General features: G+C 45.0%; 1 protein-coding gene across 2 annotated transcripts in view; it reads left to right on the top strand.

Annotated features, from left to right (window-relative positions):
- The first annotated feature begins 332 nt into the window (after nt 1-332).
- CDAN1 (codanin 1) overlaps nt 333-26,145 on the top strand; it is a 563,981-nt gene continuing 538,168 nt past the window's right edge. For both annotated transcript variants that reach the window (XM_069638655.1, XM_069638654.1), the window contains exon 1: nt 333-618. In XM_069638655.1, coding sequence (XP_069494756.1) covers nt 520-618 — 99 coding nt within the window. In that variant the 5' untranslated portion in view covers nt 333-519. The remainder of the gene's footprint in view (nt 619-26,145) is intronic.

Here is a 26,145-nt window from a genome sequence, read left to right as displayed (position 1 = left end):
CCCGACTGGTGGTCTTCTACAACATATATATGCAACGGGCCACCGCAGCTTTAGGAACTGTCTCCATCCGAGAAGCAGACTCCAGCAAACAGAGAACGTTTCCAGTCTTTCAAACACATACGGTTTAAAAACGACGCGTTCGCCTGAAAAAGTATTAGAAATAGAAACTTAAATAATAATTAGGAACAAATACACGTGTAGTATTATAAGTTAAACACTTGTTTTCTGCAGTGTTTCATTTTAACGAGGGGAAAGGAAAATCATTACAAGATGGCCACCACGTTGACTTGCAGGAGCTGATTGGCTGCGAAGGTCCCGTCATTCCACAGTTACGCGGGAACTGAAAGCCTGTCGCGCGCCACCCCAATTGCACGGTGCGAGAAGCAACATCCCCAGGACCCCACAACTATTAGAGGGGTATATGCCCGACTGTACCTGGTCTCAGACACCCAGCCTACCTCCGCCGCCGCCTCCCTTCTCGCGTCAACAGCAGCTCGCGTCGGCAGGAGGCGGGACAGTATGGCTGCAGAAGCGCTGGAGCTGCTGCTAAGAGAAGAGGTGGCTGTCGCTACGATACTACACAGGATAAAACATGCGCAGGGACAGTTAACACTTAAGGTAAAGTTCCACCAACTGGCAGCGGTCCTAGACCAAAACAATGAAACAGCTGTGAGGAATGGGAGACAACAAGAGCGCCTAACTGAATGTAGACGCTACTAGGTGTACGTAGCGACCATTTGCGTGACTGGAGTGAGTTGACCAATCAACATCCGTAGTTAGTCGTCAGTTGAGAACATGATTGGCTACCAGATGGAGGCTTGAATCGCAAATGGAAGGTTTTGAGTTACACGGTAGTAGTAATCCAGTCTAGTTGAAGGCAATGGCGAGTCTATAAACCGTCCACCTGTGTAATCTCTACTAGTTACCCAATATCGGACATGCATGTAATGTTTTTGAATGAGTCTTCGCAAATCTCCCTTTTAAAAAATAAATGTAAAAAAGTTCACCACCCTCTAATGTTAACCACAACACTGTCAAGGATAACGTTGACAGGTGCTAATCAAATGAGTAAAACATTGGTTGTTAGGGGAATACATGTTGATACAGTTCCACCCCGGACATGAGCGCAAGCAATAGAATTAACAGCTTGTATACACCTGGTAATACACATTCAATAGCACTGACAGCCCACACTTGCGCCCTTTCCGTACTGTTCAATCTCAGGTGTATTGTGGGGCTGGCTGTGGGCACACAGCCGGCCTCACAGGTGCTGGGGGGGCTCAGCACCCTGTTGGGATTGCCGAGGTCACCCGGACTTGGTTGCAGGGTGGGACCCTCTTAGGCCATGGGGGCACGGCCCCTCCCTTCCTTGGGAATACCAACACACTTGGGAGGGTCACACACAGCAAGGTCTTGCCCCTTGTCCCGTCCGTGCACGGTACCTGCTCCTGTTATCTATGACCTAACTTCCCCCTTCCTGTAAATACAGAGCTAGGACCAGTTCATAAGGTGGAAAAATTGAATATGCTGCAGCAAGCTTTATTGAGCCAGGAGTTATCTTACAGGTGTTCCGTATCTCCCCCACGCCTCCAGATTCTGCACTGCGTGTGGCTTCCTTATTCCCCTTTCACTGACTGGATCCTAAGGTTCCAGTTGGGTCGACCCCCAGGTCTGCCTAACCATCCCTCTGGCCATTTTTGTTATTTATGTTAAAAATCTTTTCATTCCCCTCTTAATACCCCCATACTCCCATTTTGTTAATTGTCCACTCTCATTCTAACCAACCAATCTGTGAGTAAGCTGCCCTCCACCCCAAGAATCACCTTGTTGATGTTCCAGTTGTTCACCTGTCCTGTGTCCCAGCACGCAGGTTTTTTCCACTGGTTGGGTATTGTAGCCCACCCCAACGCTAAGCTGCTGCCCCTTCCAATTCTGCCCCATCCATTTCCCCTGCCCCAATATACTGCACCCCCTCCCCTGCTGTGGGGGCCGTCAACTCAATCCTTACCCCCATGTCAGCCCTTCTACCCCTTGCCCCTCAATATTCTAATTGCTCTTTTCCACAATCCCCCGTTCTCTGCCTTCTCCCTCGCACCTTTCTTCTGCACCCCCTGCATATGCTGAAGAATTCCCGTAGCCCTCACCCACAAGCCAACCTACCAATCCACCCCACGAGTATACCACTGATCACCTGCTCCCTTTAGCCCCCTCACCTTTTGGCCCCCCTGTTAGACTTGCGTCACTGTTGTCTGCTGCTTCTCCCCCTTAATTCTCCCGTGCTTCCCCTCATGGCTTCTGCTGAAGCCCCCTCCCTTCCTTGGGAATATCAAAATACCAATTTCTCGTTTTGTAGATTTTATCAACATACCCTTTGTTTCTTCCCAATTCATACTTGTAGCATTTGTGACTTTCGTGCCCTTAACCCCCCTTCTCCCGCAATGATGGGGCGGGAAGGACTTCCACACGCTGTATCCCTCCCCTTTGTCCAGGGTCCCCTGGAGTGTTGTGCCCCTTCTAAACTCTTGGCTGTGCAGCATCCTTGTGGTTCCTGCCAGTACTTTCCTAAAGGGATACCCCCTGTGACTCCGCAATGACTTGCTGCTGGTTACCTCTGGCAGTGAGTTCCCCATCCTGTCACCTGGACGTGGCTCTAACCTGTTAAACGCCCTAGGAACCAGTATAAAGCAGCAATAATTATTGTACAGGCAAATATATAGCACAAACCCAAATCCCAAGTACCTTAAGGGCTAACTGTTCATAGCACAGCAGCGTTTATCTGTGGGTGAGGCCAACCCCCGGCCTGCCCCAAAGGGTAGCATTGACATCCACGACATCGGTCATCCTCGTCCATTTGTGTTAATGAACCAAAAGTACATTCGTTGTCGACCATCCTTGCACAGTGGCTTGTTTCTGTGGTTGAGGCAAATACACCGGCGTGCCCCAAGGGCGGCATTGGCATCACGAGATTGAACAACCTTGACATTTACCCATACATTACAGGCAGCCCATTGGGTGGTCTTCTACCGGCTCTTTACCTGCAACCTACTTTCTCCAAAGCCTCCCTAAATTACATAATCATCATTGCTACCATGACATCATACAGATGTACTTTATCCTCCCTGAAGAAGCCCATGGTATTCAATGTAATAGCAGCGTTCCTGATCTAGCTCATGCCCATACTCTTCAAAAATGTCCCCAGTGATATTGAATTTTCTCTTGAGACTCCTCTACTCCCTTGTGGAAAAATGCCCCTCCAAGTTTGTCTAGGTATAATCTCAGACCAAAATATCCCAGTGCCCCGGAAGAAATTGCTCACCTGAAATAGATGCACGCTTGCTTTGGAGAAGTCCTCTTCTCCCCAAGGATACCGCATCATTACCTCCAAATAAACTAGTAACACATCGGGGCACATGTGACGCTGGATGGCCTTATTTAGGAAACAGGAATGAGTCTTCGCAAATCTTGCTTAAAAAAAACAAACAAGAAATTCACTGCATCCAAACGTTTCTGAAAAATGTTAACTACAACACTGTCAAGGATAGCAGAGACAGGAGGGTGCTAATAAAATGAGTGAGACATCGGGGCGGTGGGAATAGATGTTGGTACAGGTCCACCGAGGACATGAGTGCAAGCAATAGAATACACAGTCTTTATACACCTGGGCTAATCATTCCATTCTTAAAACATTCAGTAAGTCGTATGCTGGAGAGTGCTGAACACAATATTTGGAACACAGCTAAGTACCATAAAATCAGGTGCTGCGGAATGCAGGTAGAATTGAACACCTGCTGGCTCGCACCTACAACTCTTTGTCACGACTCGCTCCCTTCGCTCCCGTTCCCGCCACTTGGGGGCATGTTTTGGGGTTTATTCCCTACTGGACTTTTCCTCCGAACCTAATGCTATATTGCTATGATGAATTGGGAGCGCTAAAACCTTGTTTTCCAAGTTACTTCCCTTCCGGATCCATTCCAGGTTTTTGGCAGCCAGTATGCTACTTTAATCAAATGACTATGCTTCCCAGAATGCCTGGCTCACTGCTTCACCTCCTCCCTTGCAGGACAAGGTTGGGTGGAGGATAGGTAACACCTGGGGCTGCAGGTGCAGCAGGCGGCACACCTGAGGGGTGTGCTCGTTAAGCAGCTTTAAAAGCCTCAGTTTGGTTCAGTCCAGCGCTGGTCATCGTTGCAGTGTTCCTGTTGTGACTAGTCCCTTGTTCCTAGCTTTTGTGCCTAGTTCCTGTTTCTTGTTCCTCCGCCCTGGATTTCGGACTCATGTGCTTAATTGATTTCTGCTTTCTGGATTTCCCTTTCTGTCTTCCTCTCTCTGCAGGCAGCCTTTCTCTGTGCTTTACCCTTTGGTGCAGCCCAATTTGTCTGTGTTTTCTGTTTCATTGATGCTGTCCTTTGCTACTGAAAAACTTGATGCATTAGTCTTCCCTTTTTTTAGATTTAGCTTCCTGCCTTTTCTCCTTGGATGGGTGGGAAAGGTTTCCTTTTGTGATATCATTTTCCCTGCTCCTGATCCTTACTTTCTATTGGAATCCATTCCATGTTTTCCATTTCACTTCTGCATTTATTTCCCATTTGATTATTTAGGTGTGGGTGCTGTAGTAACTAGCCCTGTGTGAATGCCTTTTGTTTTCCTCACTATTTCTTTAATCACAATTCCTACTTGCTCCTTGACTTAGGTCTTAGGTATTTAGTTATCCTCCACCCGTTGCTGTTATAGCCTTCTGGGTCCCTGTTTGATCAACTGGGTTCGTGGGTTTACTGACATTCAAGTGGTCTTTCCGGTTCTCGTGAGTACTGTTTCTAAGTTCCTTATTCAGTATCATCCAGAGTGTCAGCACACAGATCCTGTCCTTGCTTGCCCTCTACGTGGGCTTAGCGCTGTCAGTATCTGTAATAGCATAGTGGGTAAGGAGTTTGCCGACTTTCCTTTCAGTCATAAGGAGGTTCTAAGTGCTTACCCCACATCCCTTTTCATGTATTGGTATTTCACTCTATCTGCACTCCTGGGTTTTAGTATATATGAGTCGTGGTACTTGTGTGCACGTTGTTTGATTCAAGGTTATTCACTGTGCGATTTTGTGCACATTTCCCTTGCCATATTCGCTGCCTTTGTACTCACCTTATTAATCCTGACACTCTTGTACATCCTTCTCTCTGCCAAGTCCACCCGGGACATGGGAATTCATGCTATAATTAAGCAGTAACTCAGTTTGGTGGCAAAGTTGGGGCATTTAACAGTCTCATAATATTACTTTCCTGGAAAGACCAACTTTATTTCTATTAAAGCTACTAGCACCCTGGCACATTGCCTGGACTGCTAACTGTTAAAGTTGTGTGTTTAGAGTCCCTCCAGAATAAGACTGTGAGGAGAAGAGGGAGATCAGTGTGCGGCTGAAGAGTGCAGCGCGCGCTTTAAATGATGGGAGCCAGAGACAGGGCTTCCTTTGTAGCATATCCCGCTTGGCCAAATGACCCAGAACCCCTGGTTCATGCCTGTTTTGTTTACGGCACATTAGCGCCAGTGCGCTGCGACGTGTAGGGTGTGCGAGTGGTTAGGGGTACAAGCGTGAACACAACAGCCCTAATTTTCTCCAAAATAAAACAAACTATGTATATATGTCCACATCAACATCGTTAAAAAATAAATGCAAAGTTTTGTAAAATTTTTTTGTGATGGTTTAATCAACACACTAAAGCCGATATGTTTCAACCTGACAAGGGTCTTTTTCAACGCTGGAGGGGCTGTGCCTAAAGATGACTGTGGCGTGCTCCTCCGCACTCTCTGGGTCCTGGTACTCGTGATCTCTTGGGTGGTGGCCTGCCCAATGTTTTCTCTTGTCTTTGCGGGCGGTTGCCCGACACTCTTGCCACTGTTGTGTTAGGGGTGATTTTTAGTCTCTGCATGGTGTTTCTCATGTGCGTGGTTCTGGCATGGGCCAGTTCTCATTTGTGCCCATGTTCCAGTATGCAGTTTAGGGGAATTCCTTTCTCACTCAGCACTTTTCGCCTCAGCTTTTCAGGGTTCATCCCATTAACGATTTGACGTCTTATTTCTTTCATCACCCTCGTATTCACATGACAGCGCTAGTTTGTGTAACCACGTGTTTAGTTTATTCATTTGTATTGCGCACCAGACCCGAGGGTATGAGGGCGCAGGAGCAACAAGGTTATTCACAGCTTGGTTGATAAGCATCAAGTGTTTTTCTTGCACTGTCGTGCAGAATATGAATACCTTGTAGTTCGGGTTCAGTTATTGCATGAAATGAATTGTGAGGTCTATTTTGGCTGTGTTGTAGTTCTTATGGGCTCCTATGTTTTTAAGTGAATTGAATATATGTTGTGATTCGTCACCAAGATTCAGTGGTAGTTGTGATCTCATTTTCCTAGGGGATGCTATGTCTTTACAGTCCATCAACATTTCACTTTTGTAGCCATATGACCCACCTGCGCCCTCCAGATGATTTTTCAGTTAAGGGGTTGAACGGGGTAGTGGTATTCCTATGTTGCCGTGGTTTTGTGTTGTGGCTATAGTGTTGAAGCTGGCTGCACCTTTTGGCGTGGGCGTGCTGGTGATCCTGATGTTGTCCGGAGAATTGCTTGTTCCTGGGATGCCCATCATTTTCCTGCTGTCTTTCTCTCTTTCTTTGTCTTCATTTTCTGCACTGTCTGTACTGGAGAGGTGCTGTTTTTTTTTTTTCTCCCAAAATTGTTGTATCCGCTTCTTGTATAATCGTTGCCAATGTTAAAGGTGTCTATAGGGTCCCTGCAGCAGGGGCCCGTGAGGAGAAGAGAGAGAGACACCAGGCTGCGACGTGCGGCTGAAGAGTGCAGCGCAGCGCACACTTTAAGTGATAAGAGCTAGAGACAGGCTTCAGCTGCTGCGTACACACAGAGACCCAGCTTACGTTGTCTAGCTCTTCCTTCAGTGATAAGGGTCCACAAGCAGCTCCGATCTGCATCGGTACTTCGTCAGCAGGATCTGGGGAATGTAGGCACTCTCCTTGAAGATGAGAAGCTATAGGTCTGTCATGCCTTTCTCCTTTTGATGTTCGAGGAGGCGGTAATCCATATGAAAGACTAAAGTCACCAAGCCTGCCAAAGTATGAGGGCATGGTACTCTAGCCAATTCGTCCATAAGATGTTCAGTTAAGCCACAATGGACTCCGGTAATGAGAGCAGCTTCAGGCCAGGCTGTACAAGCTGCCAACTGCTTAAATCGAGTGACATAATGAAGAATATCTGAAGAACCTTGTTTGAAATCCAGTAAGGCTTCCTGAGAGGTGTAGTCTAAGTCTGGACGACCGAGCATAGTACGTAAGGCAGTAATGAAACCCTGGTAGTCAGCCAAAAGTGGGTCATTAGGCGTAACCAAGGGAGTAGCCCATGCAAGAGCACTGCCAGTTAGGTTCTGGATCAGTTAACCGATCCTGGCTTGATCCATTGGAAAACAATGTGGTTTGAAGGTATATTGGATAGAACAGGCATCCATGAATTCTTGGAGGAGCTTAGGAGACCCCATCGAATTTGCCAGTATATAAGGAGGCCAAAGGCAGGTCCAATGGATGAGCATCACGGAGAGCGACCATGGATCTGGGAAAAACACGGGAACGAAGGACCAGGAACAAAGGCAAGGAATGAAAAAGGCACTTACTAGGAACTAGCGTAGGATACAACAATACTTGAAGTTGCAACGCAATGATCCCTGGAACCTCTGCCCTGATATCGGCAAGCTGCCGAAGTATTAAGGCGCAAGGACTCATAGACACCATGTTGGGAAGGGTATCACGCTGCCATATTGAATGTGGCAGTGCTTCCAACCTTGCCATAGGGACCATTGCAGTTGGGCATCATAGTAGCGCATGACAAAAAGTAATGAAGTAAATACAGATAATGACTGTATATTGACACCTGAAAAATACAGTATAAACTATACATTTTTTCATAAATACTACTCTATAGTATAACATCAAACCCATGTTACCTCTGAAATGCATTGTATGTATTGTGATGAATCTGAAGATGTCGTCCCTTCTTCCCTTGGGGGGGACCTTTCCATTGGGGGCAGGGCGGTGCATCCACAGTACAATAATCCCCCTGGGGTGGTGCACCGAGGGAGGATCACATGAGGAGGGAAGGCCTCAATGGAATTAAGGATGATTATTCTCAGGGAACAGTGTATTTGTCTGCCATGATAACCCCAGCCCCTTCTCCAATACCAAATCCTCCTCCCTCCCCTTGTAGGGAGAACTAATATACTCTGTTGTAAGGATGATACCCTTGACACACCTGAAATATCCAAGAATTCGAAGTATCAAACTAGTACCGGTACAAAGATCACTTCAAGGAAACAAAGTAGTGAGCAGTCTAGTTTTTCCCGAGATGTCAATTGCCAGAATGGAGGCACCTGGCCGATGCAGGAGTTCAAAAGGAACTCGGCTGTCAAACAGATGAGAGACGAGCCTGCAGAGAACGAGTCTCTGAGAAGGCACAGCGGGTTACCTGCACCAAGCGGACAGAGGATGTACTCTTCCTAGGAACTTCCAACAAAAACCTGGAAAGGCTACAAATCATACAGAACAATGCCCTCCGCGCTGCCAAAGGTATCACGAAAAGAGAACACATCTCTGAGGCCAGAAAACTAGCCCACTGGTTACCAATAAGCGAAAGAATCATCTTCAAAGCTCTGACACTGACCCACAAGTGCATCCACCTCACCGCCCCGGTCTACCTCTCACAAAGAATCCACCCCGTCTCCTCCACAAGGCAAACCAGGTCACCATATACCAACATGCTCTGTGTGCCACTAGTAAAAAGAGGCAGAGCTGGAGGTTCCAACTTCACTCATCTCGCACCATCACACTGGAATGCCCTACCTCCCACACTCCGAGGTGAGCCCTCCCTCATTGCCTTCCGGAAAGCTATGAAAACCATCCTCTTCACATAAGGTCTCTCGCACCACCATGTTTGCCAATAAACTGTCTGTAATGTAATAAGCTGATGCATGAGCTGTAATGACTAATCTGTTTGTAGCAATCATAATGTGCCAACGACTGCTACCAATCCTGTACCCCCTGTAACTAAGTTGCTGCAAGTAACAGCGCCACAATGCCCCTGGGCTGACTGCGCGCTATATAAATAAATAAATAAGAGGGAATCTGTACAGGAAGCCACAGAGGTCCAAATTGGAAGGACCAAGTGCGTTGGGGCCGGTATATACCTCAAGACTACCTGAGCTCCGGTGAACCACTTCCAAAGCAGGACGAGAAGCCCTGGGGAAAGAGGCCCCGCTCGAAGTGCTGCAGACCCCACCTCTCTCCAAAAAGCTGACAGTCTCTCTGCAAGCAACGCAGAGACCGGGGAAACGCTGGTACCGTTTAAGAAGAAGAGAACAGGTACGCAGGTTTACCAGAACTGGGGAAGCTCGAATAAATCTTAAGACACAAAAGAGAGGGTCTAGAACCCAGAGAGGAATCGAATACAGTTACTCACTTGGCAGGAGAGTGAACCGAGGAGGAGTAACAAGACTGTGCGAGTCTGGGACCCACAGCCATATAAAAAAACAAGGTCCAAAGACAAGGGGGTCTGGGACACTGTGAAAGAGACATTTATTGAAAATCCATGAGTTTGGCTAGAGAAGATGCCAAAGCACCTTTGCAAGTCTTGGACCCGCACCCACATAGAAGATTTGAAACCAGGGGGACAAAAACCATGGGAATAATGAGTTGAATCCTATACTTTGGGGAGAGGGATCCGAAGTCGATGGGCTATAAAAACTGGAAATATAAGAAACTTTACTCTATTTGTGATCCAGCATCCTAATCGAATAAGTATAGGGGAAACGAGCACTACCCCCGAGTCTTGGAACTTTGTGGTTTTGAACATTTCTTTTCAACACTTTACTACCAGTGAACCTGGGAACTTTTTTGGTTTATTAAGAACACAGTTTCCTTTAGTAAAGAATACCCTTGCACAGTTATCTTAGATTGTAAGTGTTTGGGAGAGAAGTAGGTTTTTGACACTACAGTGACAGACTTTATGCTGTTTTACTTCCTGAAATTGTGAGTAGTCTACTTTTGAGTATGTGAAACCCCTCGTAGTATTTAGGGATAGAGCCATTTTTTCAACCTTTTTGTGTTAATAAGTCTTTGCCCAAAAATATATACTCACTGTGTCCAGCTCCTACTACTGCTTCCTTACATATGGTGTTGGAGCTGGGATCTAACTTGCTTGATGCAAACTGGGGACCCTTGGTGTTATCAAACTTAGTGGACGAGCCAGCATCCCTACAGTGGCAACAAAATAATCAGTAGGATTTGACCCCTCCAGTAGTAGAGAAGTAATCGTAGAACCTGGCGAAAGACAACTTAATCCCAACAGATTTGGTGTTGATTCCCCCCTTGGGACTTAAGCCAGGTTAACTTCTAAGTCAGAGCTGGCGTGGAAATTTGTCCTAGATGAAATGGCCAGTGTAATTGACATAGACTACAGAGGAGATGTTAAAATACTCTTTTAAAAAACAGTGGCAAACAACCTTATCATATCAAACCTGGCGACAAGGTAGTGCAGGGCATTTTGGAGAAGGCTCTAGTGCAGGGCATTTTGGAGAAGGCTCTGTTCGCCAGAAAAAACGAAATTACAAAAAACCAAGAAGGGGGAAAAAAGAATTTGGGCATGGTAATATAGAGCCTGTAGTTGGCCCTGGGGTGAAAAGGATTTCTGGTCAGGAAGATGATTCTGAAATCCTTCCTGATTTGGCCTTCGATCTGTGAAATGATCTAGTCTTAGCAGAGGCCCTTGTGAGAAATCTGATGGTGTTCTCCCACCTACTTCCCTGGGATCTTCCATTCAGGTGGCCAGGGAAGGGCCATCGCTTTGGATCCTGACCCTGGGGGTGGACAAGCGAGGGATGGTCACATGAGTGGAGGGTCATGGGGATTGGGAGCATAAAATCTGATGACGAGACATGGTATTCTCCCTTTTTTCCATTCCACCCAACACCTTTAGCCTCAGCTTTCATGGGTTTTTCCAAACCCATCCCATCCCATCCCATCCCCCCTCCCATTTCCAACAAATACTGGGACGAAGAAGAGGCAACCAGGAGTAGTGAAGATTTCCCATTGGAATAACATGGGGAGTATAAGGGAAACCAGCTGTGGAAAGAACTTAAGTTGTCCCATTTGATAGTCAGGCATTTATTAATTGTCACTCACACCTGACTCCACTTGACTGTTTTTCCAACTATAAAAGAGGTGGCTCTACACAGGTGAGAGCGAGCTGGTGACGTTGTTTGGACCAGAGAAGCCATGGAACGGAGAACAGCAGGACCTATGGCCCAGAGGAGAACGGCGTGCCGCGATGCTGGCCCAGTGTTTGTGAAGGGCTGCAGCATGGCTAGAGAGCCAGAGCAAAGCACCCTGCAGGCTGCTATTGGCGGTCGGAACATTACTTGTTCCCTTGGGACCTGTGCTGGTCCCAAGGTTGTCTGAGGGGCAGGTGGTGAGACCATGATCACAGGCCCGAACAACCAGAAGGGACCGATTATCACCGTGCTACTGCCCGGGTGAGTCTAGTGAAAGTAAGAGAGAGGCTCTGGAGAATGCGGCTGACTGAAACGGAGCTAGCGAAAGGAATGCATAAAGTGGCACAGAGCGGAATAGAGTAAAGAAATGAAGGGAAACTAGTAAAGCTAACAATGCCTGAGATTAACTCATGTATGAGGCTACGAAACTTAAAACGGCCCGGTCTAGCCCGAGTTCCACACCTTTGGCACCAAACCATCTGGATTATATTTGGCCATCATTTGAAAGGTCTCTATACCTACGCCTAAGAATAGGCTTTTGCTTTTGATAAGACATTTTTGTCAAAGAGTGAGGGCAAGCATAGGTTTGGACACAGACATATTTTTATTTTGGACTTCCAGACTTCGACGGCCCTTAGAAACATCAGTTAAGGGAACCATCCCTTTAGTGTTAGGGCCAGTTAGGCATTACACAAACCCAAGAACTTTAGTAAACAAAAAAGTTTTGAAACCTTTATCTTTGAGTCTGTGTCTCTCTTGATACAATGCCTGTCTCACACCCTCCTCAAAGATATTCCTGAGGATGAAGGAAAGAAGAAATTGGGATCTGACTTGCTTGATACCAATTGGGGGACCCCAAGATTCTAAACTAACCAAGACTAATTGCAGTCCCACAGATCATATACCAGGGAAAAGGGCTACACAGATCATATTATATATCTGTAGGATTGGGCCTATAAAGCGAAGAGCCCACTCACCATCTGGGCCAAAGACTGGGAGTCCGGTTTTCCCCTTGGCTTCACAAGCCATTTTACCCACTAGGAAAAATGTGGAGGGAAATGCGGATGATCTTTATTTTTAATCCACAAGTGTCGAATTCCCATTGGGGACAAAATTATCATCTCTCTAGCACTTGGACAACTGATTTGGTAGGAATCTCTACTCTATCTCATGCTTCTAGGTGAAATTAGGTGGAAGAGAAGGGGAAATAGTGCTGCCTCTCCTATCCAGCAGGGAGGAGATGAAAATTGTCCTCTTAAATGTACTCTACAGTCCCGTACAGATTAAGAGGGGTGAGTTGGTAGGACTCTCATGTATGAAACCCTCTGGGGGACCTCTATCCCAACCGAATGTTAAGAAAAGCGATGGAGAGAAACAACCCAGTGGGAGGACGGACCAAGACAATTTCTTGTGTGGCTCAACGCTGGAGGCAGAATGAATCTCTCAAATCCCCCAGCTCCCTACCATCTTGGGAAAGCTCCTTTTCCCCATCATCTCACCGGGACACTAAATTTACAGGGACTGAGGATCATCTCGGAACATAAAATACAAACAAAAAAATAGAGCAGGATTCCGAAGATTTTTTCAACCCAAAATAAAGTCACAAATGAAAGCTAAGGCAACCCCAAGACCTGAAGAAACAAACCAGAGTATGTAAAACTCCCAAAGTTACTTGTTTCTCTTGTGGTGAAAAGGGACATCTGAACAGAGGTTGACCAAGAAATCAAAAGGAACAATTGAACTCCATTCTAGGATATCGTATTTAATGATGTACTTTTTTCTTTTTTTGTTGTGATGAGGCTTTTTTAATGATTCTAATTCTATTTTGTACAAGGTTTTTATAGACTAATACAATACAAAAAATCAAAAGGAAGAACCCATGGAGGTGGATTGTTTAATGGATGAGGACTTTGAATTTCTTTTGTGAAGAAGACAAGGAAATTGAGACTGGTAGTAATTATTTCTGTTCCTCTGAACACTTGAAGCCTCATGAACTTGCTAAAATAAATGGATGCCCCCTTTCAGCATTAATCTATTCCGAAGCAAACTAAACAGCCATCTGGCACAATCTAATACAAACTGCAGGCCTAAAAAGGGGAAGACCCGTGAGTGCCCTGTGTTCATGGGTACTAGGACATTTTTTGGAAAACGCCTATTTTTGTTTCAATGCGGTACAAACAAGTCCCCATAAACTCTGCTATTATACCTGATCCAACCGTCATTGGAACCGATTTTTCCCAATTTTATTAAAATCATTGTAGATCCTAATCCTCCCCTCCAAAAAGTATTCTCCTATAGACTCCTGGGAGACAATGGAATCCAGTGGAATCTATACCTGCCTCGAGAGGGGAAACCCAAGAGAGTCCCAAACCCCCAAACAACGCCACCAAACCTTAGGGGGAACCTTAAAAGGAACAATTTGAGGATAAGGTATGTGATGAATGGAAGATGTCCCATCTTCCCAAGGGGTAGACCTTTCCCATGGGGCCAGGGCAGTGTGTTCACATTATAATAATCCCCCTGGGGGTAGTGCATGAGGGAGAATCCCATGGGGGAGGGAGGCCTCGTATGGAGTTAGGGATGATTATTCTCAGGGAACGCAGACCCTTCTCCAATACCAAACCCCCCCCCCCCTCGCCTCCTTTGTAGGGAGACCTAATATACTCTGTTGTAAGGTTTACCATCTTGATATCCTTGACAAACCTGAAATATCCAATAATTCTAAGTATCTCTCTTTGGAGGGGAAAACTATTACTGGGACGAAGAAGATCACTTCAGGGAAATGAAGTGAGCGGCCTAGTTTTTTCCGAGATGGCAATTGCTGGGATGGAGTCAGCTGGCCGAAACAGGAGTTCAAAAGGAACTGCGGGCGACGAGCCTCTGGAGAGCGGGTCTCTGAGTAGGCACAGAGGATTGCCTGCACCAAGCGGACAGAGGGATGCCACAGAGCAAGGTAGAGGAAAGGCCAAGTTTGAAGTACTAAGCACGTTGGTGCTGCTACTTACTTCAATACTACCCGAGCTCCGATTAACCACTTCCAATGCAGGACGCGTATCCAGGGGAAAAGAGATGCCGCCCGAAGCACTGCAGAGCCCGTCTCTCTCCAAAAGGCTGCTGTAGCCTCAGCGAGCACCACAGAGACTGGGGAAACGCTGGTACAGTTCAAAAAGAAAATGGGTACGTGGGATTTACCAGAAGTTGTTAGAGGTCCGGAGAAGCTTGAGAGTAAATCTAAGACACAAAAGAGAGGGTCTGGGACCCAAAAAAGGAATCGAAGACGGTTACCCATTTGGCAGGCGAGTTTGGGACCCGCGTCATATCGGAAACCAAGGTCCAAAGACAAAAGGGTCAGGGACCTTGTGAAAAGAGACATTTATTGAAAATCACTCAGTTTGGCAGGAGAAGACGCCAAACCACCTTTGCAAGTCTGGGACACGCCACCCACATAGATCATCGGAAACAAGGGGGACAAAAACCCTGGGAATAATGAAAGTGAATCCTATGCTTGGCTGCAAGGGATCCTGAGTCAATTGGATATAAAAACTGGATGGAAATATAAGAGACTTCACTTTATTTGCGACGAAGCATCTTAATAGAAGTCTAGCTGAAATGAGCACTACCTCAGTCTTGGAGCTTAGTGGGTTTGAACATATATAAACACTTTACTACCAGTGAACCTGGGAACTTTTCTGTTTATTAAGAACACGGTTTCTTTTAGTAAAGAATACCCTTGCATAGTTATCTTAAATTGTAAGTGTTGGAAACAGAAGTAGGTTTTTGACGCATTCATGACAGACCTTTTGCTGTCAGACTTCCTGAAATTTTCATTCGTTTATTCTTCTAGCATTTGTGGACAGATAGTCTTTGTCCAAAAATATACCACCACGGTGTCTGAATCCTACTTCTGCACCCTTCCAGTATAGACCGATTACGGTTCAGCTTGAGACCTGGAGATATCAAGAGGTTTCCAGATGCTAGAAGAATCATACTCTCTTATAGATTTATTAGAGATCGGTTTACATATCATTTTATCTCCTCTTCTACCGAATATTACCCAAGCCCACCAAGAGTGAACAGATGCCAAATTTGCAGATTTCCAATTGGAAGTAATTTATTTTATTGCGGTTGAAACCATTTTCAAAGAGCTTTTTTTTATATTTTTTGACTAAATTATCAATGTCTATTTTAAAACTAATTAAAGGTCATGTGTGATATAAATATGCAGGGAATAATGTATTTATCTTCCATTCTTCCTACCACAAATTGTGGACAACAGGGCAATGATAAATCCTATGTACTAATGAACCATTTTGAGTTGAACAGTATCAACAATTAGCAGACCGAGAATGTTTTACTTTAATCTATCAGCGGTCCAAATAACTTGCATACGAATAAATATAATTGATACCGTGAAGAAGGACCAATGTTGATAGAATTTGTATTTTATTAGCTTTTATAGACGCCAAGGCGCTTTACGTAGTAACAAAAAAGGTACAATTATATGATCATCTGGACAGAGAGTAGTTGGGAAAAGGAGAATAGATGTTGAAGATAAGCAGAACCGAGAGCGGAACACGTGGTGAGCAGGGGAAGCACAGATATCGGGAAGAAGGGCATTTCAGAGTTTCGTGCCAAGAGGGCGAAGGAACGGAAATGTGAGGATGCGCACAGAGGTTTGAGAGTAGAGCGAAGATGAAAGTGCTGAGAATGGAGAGCGTGAGGCGGAGTGTAAGAGGAGATGAGAGAGGAGGGAGGAGCAAGACCATGGTAGCACTTAAATTGAATTAAAGAAAGTGAAAGTGGAGACAGGAATCAAAAGGAAGTTGAGAAGTGAGTTTTTAAGAGAGCAGCAGGGAGGTAATTGGAAGAGAATGGGGATGGAACGCAGAGTGGTAAGGTGAGGGAGAGGAAGACCAACTAAAAGTGCAGAGCAGTAATCAAATGTGAGAAAACAGAAGTGAAGATACGTTTCATGGCTTTGAAAGTAAGAAAAGGGCAGATGTTATGTAAGTTTAACTTGATGCCAGTAAGACTGAGATCCTTCTCATTGGGACTCCTGCCCCTCTTTTCCTCCTACTCTCTGACCACCCTCCTTTGGCCCTCTCCCCTCATCCTTGTGGGAGGCAAAAAATCTGGGTGTCATCTTTGACTCCTCTCTCTCCTCCCCTCATAACGCTGATCTTGTCAAGAAGGCCCACTATCAACTTTACTTTCTCAGAGGCATTCTGCCTTTCCTCACCGTACCCCAGAAACTCAATGTCTCCAGAGTTCTGGTTCTTGCCAAGCTGGACAACTGCAACAGCCTCTTTCTCAACCTGCCTCTTTCCTTCCTCCCGCCCGCTTCAACTAATCTAGAATAGGACTGCAAGCCTTATCCTTGGCCTCAAGCCCAGGGACCGCATCTCTCCAGCACTAAAATCTTTCCACTGACTCCCGGTGGCTGCAAGGATCAAATTCAAGACCCTCTGCATCACCCACCAGGCTTTTTGGGGGCTGGGACCCCACTGCATCCAACCTTCTCTACCTAAATACCTCCTTTCTAGAGCCCTTCCGTCCTCTAGTTCAAACTCTCTGCAGATCAGATGTTTTTCCAAGCAGAGAGTTGGGAGTAGATCGTTTTCTTGAGCAGGGGCCTTTTCGCCTCCTCCTTCCCTCTCTCTCTCCCATGGTAATGCCCCCTGCAGTTGCGACTGGTTGTCTGGTCCCTTATGAGTCTTAACGGGGCCAGGCCTTCCTGGACCAGTGCCCTCCAGTAGGACCACAACTGTAAATATATTCTTGACACTGTTATTATTTACCCTGTACCCTTCCCATTCAGCCTTTTGGTGCTTTGACACACAATTCTGCTGTATAAAGTGCCTTACAAATGATCAATAAACCCCCTCAACTATCACTTGCCCTCGGCAGCCTTCCTTGACTGGCCTACTTAATCTGGTCCACCCTATCCGCACTAGTCTACCTCTGTTCCTATGGCACTTGGCTTCTTGGCTCCCTTAGCCCTTGCCTAGTCCCTTGGGGCCCCCCCCTCCTCCCTGCACTTCCCCGTTCCTTCTCTCATCCATCCATCCTTCCTTCCTTCCTGACATTCCCCCTTCCCCTTCCTATTCTGCACTTGCACAATCCCATTGTCACAAGGCCTAGTAGGACCATTATTGTTTTTCTCCTTGTTCCCCTACCCCACCCTGTGGCGCCTGGAAACACCTTGGCTGTATAGATGCCATACAAATGTCCAATAAATACAATAAATAAATGGCAGCCTCTGGCAGTAGAAGATCACACAAGTTACGGGCCATCAGGGATAGCGGGATACAAGAAGGGAAAGAAATGGAGGAAACAGGAATATGGATGGAGGGAGACACAGGGGTGGGGTGTGTAAAAGAATTTCAGTTTTTGAGGGGCTTAATGCTGGGTAACGAGAAGACCTCCATGATTGGATTGCTGGCAGGCAAGAAGAAACATGATTGTGGAGAGAGTCAGAGAAGGAGGAAAAAGAGGCAAAGATCTGCAAGTTGTCAGCATAAAAGTGACAGTAGAGTTTAAAGGAGTTGATGAGAGAGGAAAGATGGATAGTGTAAATGGATAATAGAAGAGCCCCCAAAGCAGAGCCTTGACGGACACCGTAGAGCATTGGAAGGGGGAAAGAGACCAAGAAGGGAGTTGTATACCTGCAGGTCGGAAACCGGACTGATTAGCGGGAACTAGAGAATGTTGTGCAAGATGAGAGGAAAATGAAGTGGAGATGACTCCTAGAAACGACAAAAGGACATTTGATGGAGTAGAAGGAGGGTTCCATAAGCATGTGGGAATAAAGCATTAATAAGTGCAGCAAGAGAACCTTTCTCACATCACACCAATCTGTGTCCACATCATCCAACTTTTCAAGTAACAATTCTTTCCAATAATATATTAGGCTAGTTTCTCTTTCTCTCTTTCTCTCTTTCTCCCGCCTTCTCCCCCCCCAAAATACACACACAACAGGAAAAGGGTACATCTATGCCTGGTTCTGTTAGAAAAGAAGTCCTATATTCTGGCCTGGTGGACACATGTATAGAAGGCCAACCTATATTGTGACAGGAACTCTGGGAACTGATCACAATAACAATTGGTTCTCCAAGGAGCTGTTGGAACTCAAAGCTTAAGACAAATGGACTTTTTCATGCATGGAGAAAGGACAAATCCCCTAGCAATTTAGAAGCTTACAAAATTATTGCAGCAGACATCAAAAAAGAGGTCTTCATAGCAAAGAAGTAGGTGTTGAATGATAGAATCATCAATGCCAAAGCAGATTGCAAGGAGTTGTTTAACATTTTAAAAGAACAAACTCATACTCCAGGACCCACACCACCTCCGATCATCAAAAATAAGGCATGGTGCACAGAAACCCAACGAGCCATGTCCAACAAACTAGATAAAATTGAAAAAACTATAGAGACTAAAAAACATTCCTTCAATGTATCGGATCAGCAAGATAAGGTTCTCTGCCCTCCAGTCAAGAACAAAGATCGACCCACATTCAGATTTATGCCCATCTCTGAAGAGGAACCAGCCAAAACCATTATCCAACTCAAAAGCACACGTTGGAAAGGAGATCCATGCTCCGCCATTATAATCAAGGAATGTCTACCCAGTCTAATACCTGCTCTTACAAAATGTGTCAATGCCTCATTTCAGTCTAAATTAGTGCCTATCAACCTGAAAAAATGCATGGATCACACCTCTCCTAAAGAAAAAAAAACACTTGGGCCCTCTAACATCTTCTAACTACAGGCCTATCACTAATACTGCCTTTCTTCTAAAAAAATTATAGATCGAGTTGCGTATAATCAGATTTCTATATTTCTGGAACAAAATCAAATTTTACACAACTACCAATCGGGCTTCCGTACCAATCATGGGACAGAGACAGCTCTTCTTGCCCTCAAATCTCATCTTATCCAAGGTATGGATAAGGGCCAGATTGCCCTATTGATGATTCTAGATCTTTCCGCAGCCTTTGACCTGGTGGACCATTCCATCCTGTCCACCAGGTTAAGAGAGAATGCGTGTTTTTATGAAGAGGCAATTCAATGGATATCATCCTTCCTGAAGGATAGGCAAATTAGAGTGGCCAGCGAATTGGCAGAAGCCGACCCCATGCTATTACTGTATGGAGTCCCACAGGGAGCTTGCCTGTCACCATGTTTTTACAGCATTTTTATGATCCTCTTCTTTCAGATGTTGGAAGAGGAGGGGATCGCGTTCGCTAATTATGCGGATGACACGCAATGCATTATACTCATCTCAGGAACACCTCAAAAAGATGAAGTATTCATCAATAAAATTTACTCGAAAATCCCAAATTGGATGGTCTCTAATGGCCTGTCCTGGAACAGTGCCAAAACTGAGTTTCTCCTCGTAGGTTTACCAAGTAAACTGGACAAACTGGGAGCTGATTATAAGAACTTTAACTTGGATAACCGTGTTATCGTAATCCTGAAAAAGGTTAAGACTCTGGGCGTGTACCTGGATAAACACCTGAACATGAAGGCACAGGTAAATAGTCTTATTTCCTCAGCCTCTTACTTTCTTAAACTCTTGCGTCATCTCCATCCGCTCATTTCTGAAAAAAGTTCAGAAACTTTGGCAAGAGCCATCATTGGCTCTAAACTAGATTTTGGGTGCAGCCTACTGGTGGGCATCCCTCAGACAGAGATCCATCGCCTTCAGGTGATTCAGAATGGGGCAGTGAGAGTAGTCCAGGGCCTAAGCAAACGAGATCATGTATCCAAAGCCAGAAGGAGCCTCCGTTGGCTCCCGATTGGAGCAAGAATTCGGTTTAGGTTTCTTTTCATTACCCATAAATGTATTATGGGCCAAATGCCATCTTACTTGAAGGAAGCCATCGTCCTGAAAGACAATGCAAGGACACTTAGATCAGATAAATCCAATTTACTCAAAGTTCCCCGGAGTAATACCAACAAAACAAGATGGGGATCATTTGAAGTAGCAGCTCCAACCGTTTGGAATGCCCTCCCAACCTCACTAAGAACGCTGGCCTCAACAGAACACTTCAATAATAAGCTGAAGACCTTGCTCTTCACCTAGAGAACTGCTTGCTGACACTCCAGCTATGTAATACTCTGTGCTGTGTTGTGTCATAGTTTTATGTCTTTTAGTCTGCGCCCATCAGCCTTCGAATACCAGGTGCGCATTACAAATTCCCTAACATAACATAACAGCTGTAGCAAAACCAGTTCAAGGCAGAAAGGCGAGTGGTCTAAGCTAAGTCTCAAGAGGTGGTGAGATTGTAAGGGGTCCACAATGAGCGCACACAGTGAAATACTCAAGGAACACACGGGTATAAACATACGTCTTTACTTATGGCCAAATAACGCAGTGAAAAATGACTACTAACAAGTAATATTATCACTAAATACTAAAAATTAGATACATATGTACAATTACTGGAGTAGGGCAAAATGTATATCAAACCCCTGAAAAGGAAGGCACAGATTAGTAGCAACACTTCTAGTCCACAGAGATTCAATCCTAACTTCAGAGGTCCATCCCTAAAATGTGTGGGGCCTTGTGCCCAACAGTTCAGCAAAGTTCCATACAGTTTTGCGAATCTGGAAAAAATGAAGGTAGGGTCTCTGGAGTCCAGTGAACAGTTCCAAGTGTCAGGGGGCGAGTTGAACTAGCTAACAAACGCGTTCCCAATTTTCGGAGTGCTTGTTTGAACAAGCAATGGCAAAGCCAAAGTAATCTAAGAGTTATCAAACTTTGAGTAAAGGGTTTCAGGTAAGTATTGCTGCAACTCACCCCCCGTACTCAGATTCTTCACAGGTCTTGGCTGGTCGATTGAAGAAGGTCCATGGTCGCTTTTCTCCCCGTCAGCCTCCGTCCTTGATTCCCAGCGGCTGCAGGTTCGAGCAGTTCTCCAGTCGGTGTCTAATGCTGGTACAAGATCTCCCAGTTGAGGAATGTAGCAGAACTCTATGTAGTGCCCCTCTCGCGACAGGAATGGACATAGGTAAGCTGTTCCAGATGGTGGCGCACCGATACATGCAACGCAAAGGGATTCACTTGCCGCGGTCAAACATTCCCTCCTATCTCGGATCCCCTTGATCCTAGGACCACGGAATTCCGCAGAGGTAAGTACTGTTGCACAAGCGGAGGGTCCCCAAGTTCCAGGCCACAACTCAGAACAGCGACGTCTGCAGCACACTAGCCCAAACTCCGAGCTGGTCAGCAACAGGTTGATCCTGGGGCACTTCCAAAGGCTCTTCTTCGTAGGACTCAGAGCTGATGTTGAGAATTGATGTTCCCTCCACTCCAAGGGTCGCATCTCCTTCGTAGGACTGCTGGAGATCTTCCACCGGTCAGGGCTTTACCAGGGCAGCAGCAGAATTTGGTTGCTAAGCTTTCCGACGGATCCACAGTCTCCTCGCAATTCTTGTAGCTGGACTAGAGTCTTGGCTCCTTCAGTTTCTTCCAGGATCTCTCTAGAGTGGGTTGAGGGGTCCTCGTCTGATCCTAAAAGCCAGGTAAGGGCAGCAGCTCCCACTAGCCAATGACAGATCTGCCCCATACACACCCTCCAGCAGTGGACCAATCAGGATCACTGGCGACAAAACTCATGCATACTACTCGAACACACTGGCACCAGTTTGTGGATTGGGACCTGTGAGAAACCTGAAGGTTTCTCACCCGCTAGTCCCCGGGGATCTGTCATCCAGGTGGCCAGGACACAGCCATTGCTTTTGGATCCAGTTCCTGGGGGTGGACCAGTGCGGGAGGATCACCTGGATGAGGGGTCTTGAGGGAGTGGAAGTGGTACACCGGAGGGTGAGCCGCGGTATCCCCTTCCTTGGAACACCTTTTCACAATCCTACCAGGTAGGATGCCTAGGAAATCAACCCCCCACCCCTTTCCCGACACAAACACTTTCTCACGGAAAGCCAACCGTGAGCGACAATGGACTAACGCCAGATCTGTATACCTGACCTGTCCCAACACCATGGTCAGGCAAGATCGGGCAATTATGGATCATTACACACACCTGAGTTCCATTACACTTCCCCACATTTATAATAGGCCGAGCACACAAGCACACTCTGAACCAGGCAAAACACACGAGGAGACAGCAGTTCCTGGATGGCAGTTTAATACACGGAGAAAGACGGCGAGATTAAAGAGGGTCGCAAGAAGGGAAGTACCCTTGAATTCTAAAGATGGTTACTTCGTGAACCTTGCCAAGTAAGAAACCGAAGACCAGGAATGAAGGCTGAACAAACCTCTACATTGTGTCAGAGGTACCCAGGGCTCTGCCGCATCGATAACCCAGGTGGGGAGGAACGATTGCCGCTGTGGTGCTGTCCTTGGCTCCTACAACAAAGCAGCGCCAGAAAAGACAGCACAGCCGGTGAGTCGGAAAGACTGATATCAAACCAGTTTGTGGTTCGAACCAAGGTTGCAAGCTATGATTGAAGATAACTGTGTGAGGGGCGTTTGCGATGAGCGATGCAAATATATTTGAAAGCTATCAAGACTGATTTGAACTTTTGGAAGGTCAAGCAAAGATGCCAAATACAGAGTGGTCCGGCTCCACATGGGTGCTCATTTGAAGGTCTCTGTTAGGTATGAAAGTATTGGTTTATATTAAAAAGGAAGATTGTGATTGAAGTGGTCCTACAACGGGTCAAGATAAACCCTTTATACATTTGAAAGTCTTTGATCGTGTAAAGTGCATCGACATTGGTCGGGGTCCGGCTGAGGTAGACTAATTGATGTGAAAAGGATCTGAGCCTGGCCGAGGGGGATCCAGGGTTAAGCGTGAGTCACCTGAGAAAGAATTCTATGATATTGCTGTGAAAGGGATCTGAGCCCGGAAGAGGGAGATCCATGGTGAACACCCTACCAGTGGATAGCGGTGCAAGGAAGAGAACATTTGTTTTGTACACCAGGGCCCTTTGATTCAAGAGATTTGCAAGGGGTAAAGCGGCCTGGACACTGAAGGCTCGGATTGCTGAAAACTGAACTGTATCCTCGTGCTGGAGAAGCCAGAGTATGTGCTTTGCTCGAGTACCCTGCCTTGCCCTGTGCTGAAAATGTGGGGAAGGGAGGCCAGTGGCCCGAGCATCCTGAAATATAACGTGTGAACACTTCTTTCTCTTTTATGAACATTACCCCACATTATTTGTAAATTAGTGGTAAGGATTGGCAATAGTTTTTTTTTGTTTTAGTATAGGCCCTTTTTATTTGACGAGATTACACTAGGACTGCATTATTATGATTTGATTGACATAGCTTGCTCCGATCTGTAGATTTAGGTTTAGATAGGCGTTTATCAAACCTTTGCGAAAGTTCAATAAACACCCTTGAACTGTGGCCACTTGTGTCTCTCTTACTATTGCCACCAGGCAGTACTTGCAGTCCTTGCAGACCAGCAGTCCCAGCTCACTTCCTGGCAACAAACACACATATCCTGCCAAAAAACCTCTGCTTTCCTGGGCACTGCACGTCGATCTAAGGATTTTCCTAGCCCCACAGGCCAGGAAGAAGGCTAAAAGACAAGATGGCCAAAGGACAAGCGAAAAATATCGTGGCATTGTCATGTTTGACCACTAGCCACTGCTAGTAGCCAAGCGTGGTAAGGCTAAAACGAAATGCACCACAAAATGGTAAAAAGTCACCAGCTTGTCGCTTTAGCACACCTAGAGTAACCATCTGCTGAGTGTTAGTATAGGGCAAAACAAATAGTGTACCACATTGTAGGATGCATTGTACAATGATAAAAAGTTACTGCAAGTGATAACAATTTACTATAAGTAGTAACAAAGTAACTAGACTAAGGGAAACAAAGTAACTAGACTAAGGGAAACAATGTTTCCCAGTGTTGACAGCCTGAAGGACATTTCAGTTTCGCCCTAACAGATGAGCAAAAGCCAGTGTAGTGATGTTTAAGGCTTCACTGTAGTGTAAAAAGAACAGGTCAAGGTACAAAAATAAAAGCAAAAGTTTGGGGGTCCATAGAAATGGAAGGAAAGGCGCAGTAAAGAGGAGTCATTCCTAATGGGTTCCTCCATGAAAGGAGAAGAAATCTAATTGACAACCATTAACAAACCCCATTTGGGAGGTATACAGAGTTTGAATAATTTTAGAAAAGCCTAAATCCAACCCAAAACGCTCTAAAGAAGCAAACCAATAATTCCAAGAAACATGATCAAATATTTTTTTCTGTGTTCAAGAGGCAGAAAATTCCCTTGAATTAGGTATATATAACTTGACGTACGAATTTGGTATTATTAGAAGACTTTACCTTTTCAAAAATCCAGATTGATCTGGGTACAGAAGTGGAGCAATAGCATTACTCAAATGATTAGCTAAAACTTTCACATATAATTTGAAATCTTGGTTAATTTGTGATATCTATCTGTAATTGGTAACTTTGATGTGATCTTTTCTCAGATTTGGGAATGACTATTATTAAGGCCTGATTGGCCAAAAAGTAGAAATAGTCAAGACAGTTGAGGCGTTAGGATGTCTGAGTATAATTTATAAAATTTGACAGAGATACCATCACTGCCAGGGGCTTTATTAGTTTTAATTGTTTGAATGCCGCGAATGATTTCATCAAGCGAGATTATTAAGCAGATCTTTATTGCTACAGGACCAGCTGGAAAAATTGCATTCATTTAAAAATGTATTAATTAGAGACTGGTCGGGAGAAATGGTTTCAGCATGTGGCAATTTTATAAAAATCTGTTATGTGGTTTGGTTCATTATATATAAATATTTGAACAGTAGATTTCCATTGCTTGTTTTAATGGTTGATATTTTAGTGTTACATCATTTTTTTTTTTTTATTTCATCAATCTACCATAACTTTACTAACTCTATTCATTGATCTTAAATGTTTTGCTTCATTACTTGCAACTAAAATTCCTGCTCTTTTAGATACGTTTATTATAGGAGTGACGTGATTTTTGCAGGTCTTTTTGTAATTCAACGTTACTTGGAATAGTGAATAATTGTTCTAACTGAGCATTATCTTTTTCTAGTTGTTTCAAATGAGTATTCAATGATTTATTTTCTTTAGCCGTGACATCAGCTCCTTTTTATATTTGCTTTGAAGATATTCCAATGAGTTTTTGAACTTGTATCATCCAGTGAGATTATTAAACTCAAAGAAATTGAAGGTGGACTGTTTGATTTCAGCATTTCCTGGAGTCAGCACTATGCCTGTGTTCATCCTTCAATGCAATGACTACCTATGGGGCAAGTAGTATCTAAGTTAATTGAAATGGCTGCAGGATCTGAGATGCACATAGGCTCAATAACCAGATTCAACTGCAAATGAAAATTACTTCTGGAAATATGTAAGTATTCCAATATTTACTAAGAAGAGTGAGGGATCAAATGAAAAGTGCTTGGACATTGGGCTATAGCATCTCCAAGGATCCACAAGTTTTAGTTTTAAAAGGGATCAAAAAGCAGCCCAAGCATGAAGAGCTCTGTTCCATTAATGTAGAATCTAGTAACGGGTCTATTACCAAATAAAAATCACCTCAAAATGACTTGTTCATTTCCTATTTTAAGGATTTTTGCAGTTGTTTCTGTCCAAAAATCTTATGGATCCTAAGCAGGGCCATACAAAAGGTATAATATTTGATTTATGTCCCAGAGATTGTACTTAAGCATATGTACTTGATCAATTTGAATGACACCAAACACCAATATGTTTTGCAAACAAAATTGCTATACGCCTGCTTCTACCATGGGCCGATAAAGTGACAAGTGTCAAAAATGTTGGACTTTCCTTTATTCACATTAACCATTGAACTATGTCCC

The sequence above is a fragment of the Ambystoma mexicanum genome, chromosome 14 (assembly GCF_040938575.1).
Source record: "Ambystoma mexicanum isolate Mex_15411 chromosome 14, UKY_AmexF1_1, whole genome shotgun sequence".
In the NCBI taxonomy this organism is placed as follows: domain Eukaryota; kingdom Metazoa; phylum Chordata; class Amphibia; order Caudata; family Ambystomatidae; genus Ambystoma; species Ambystoma mexicanum.
Note: the sequence above shows the minus strand (reverse complement) of the source record. Positions and strands in the feature narration are given on the sequence as shown.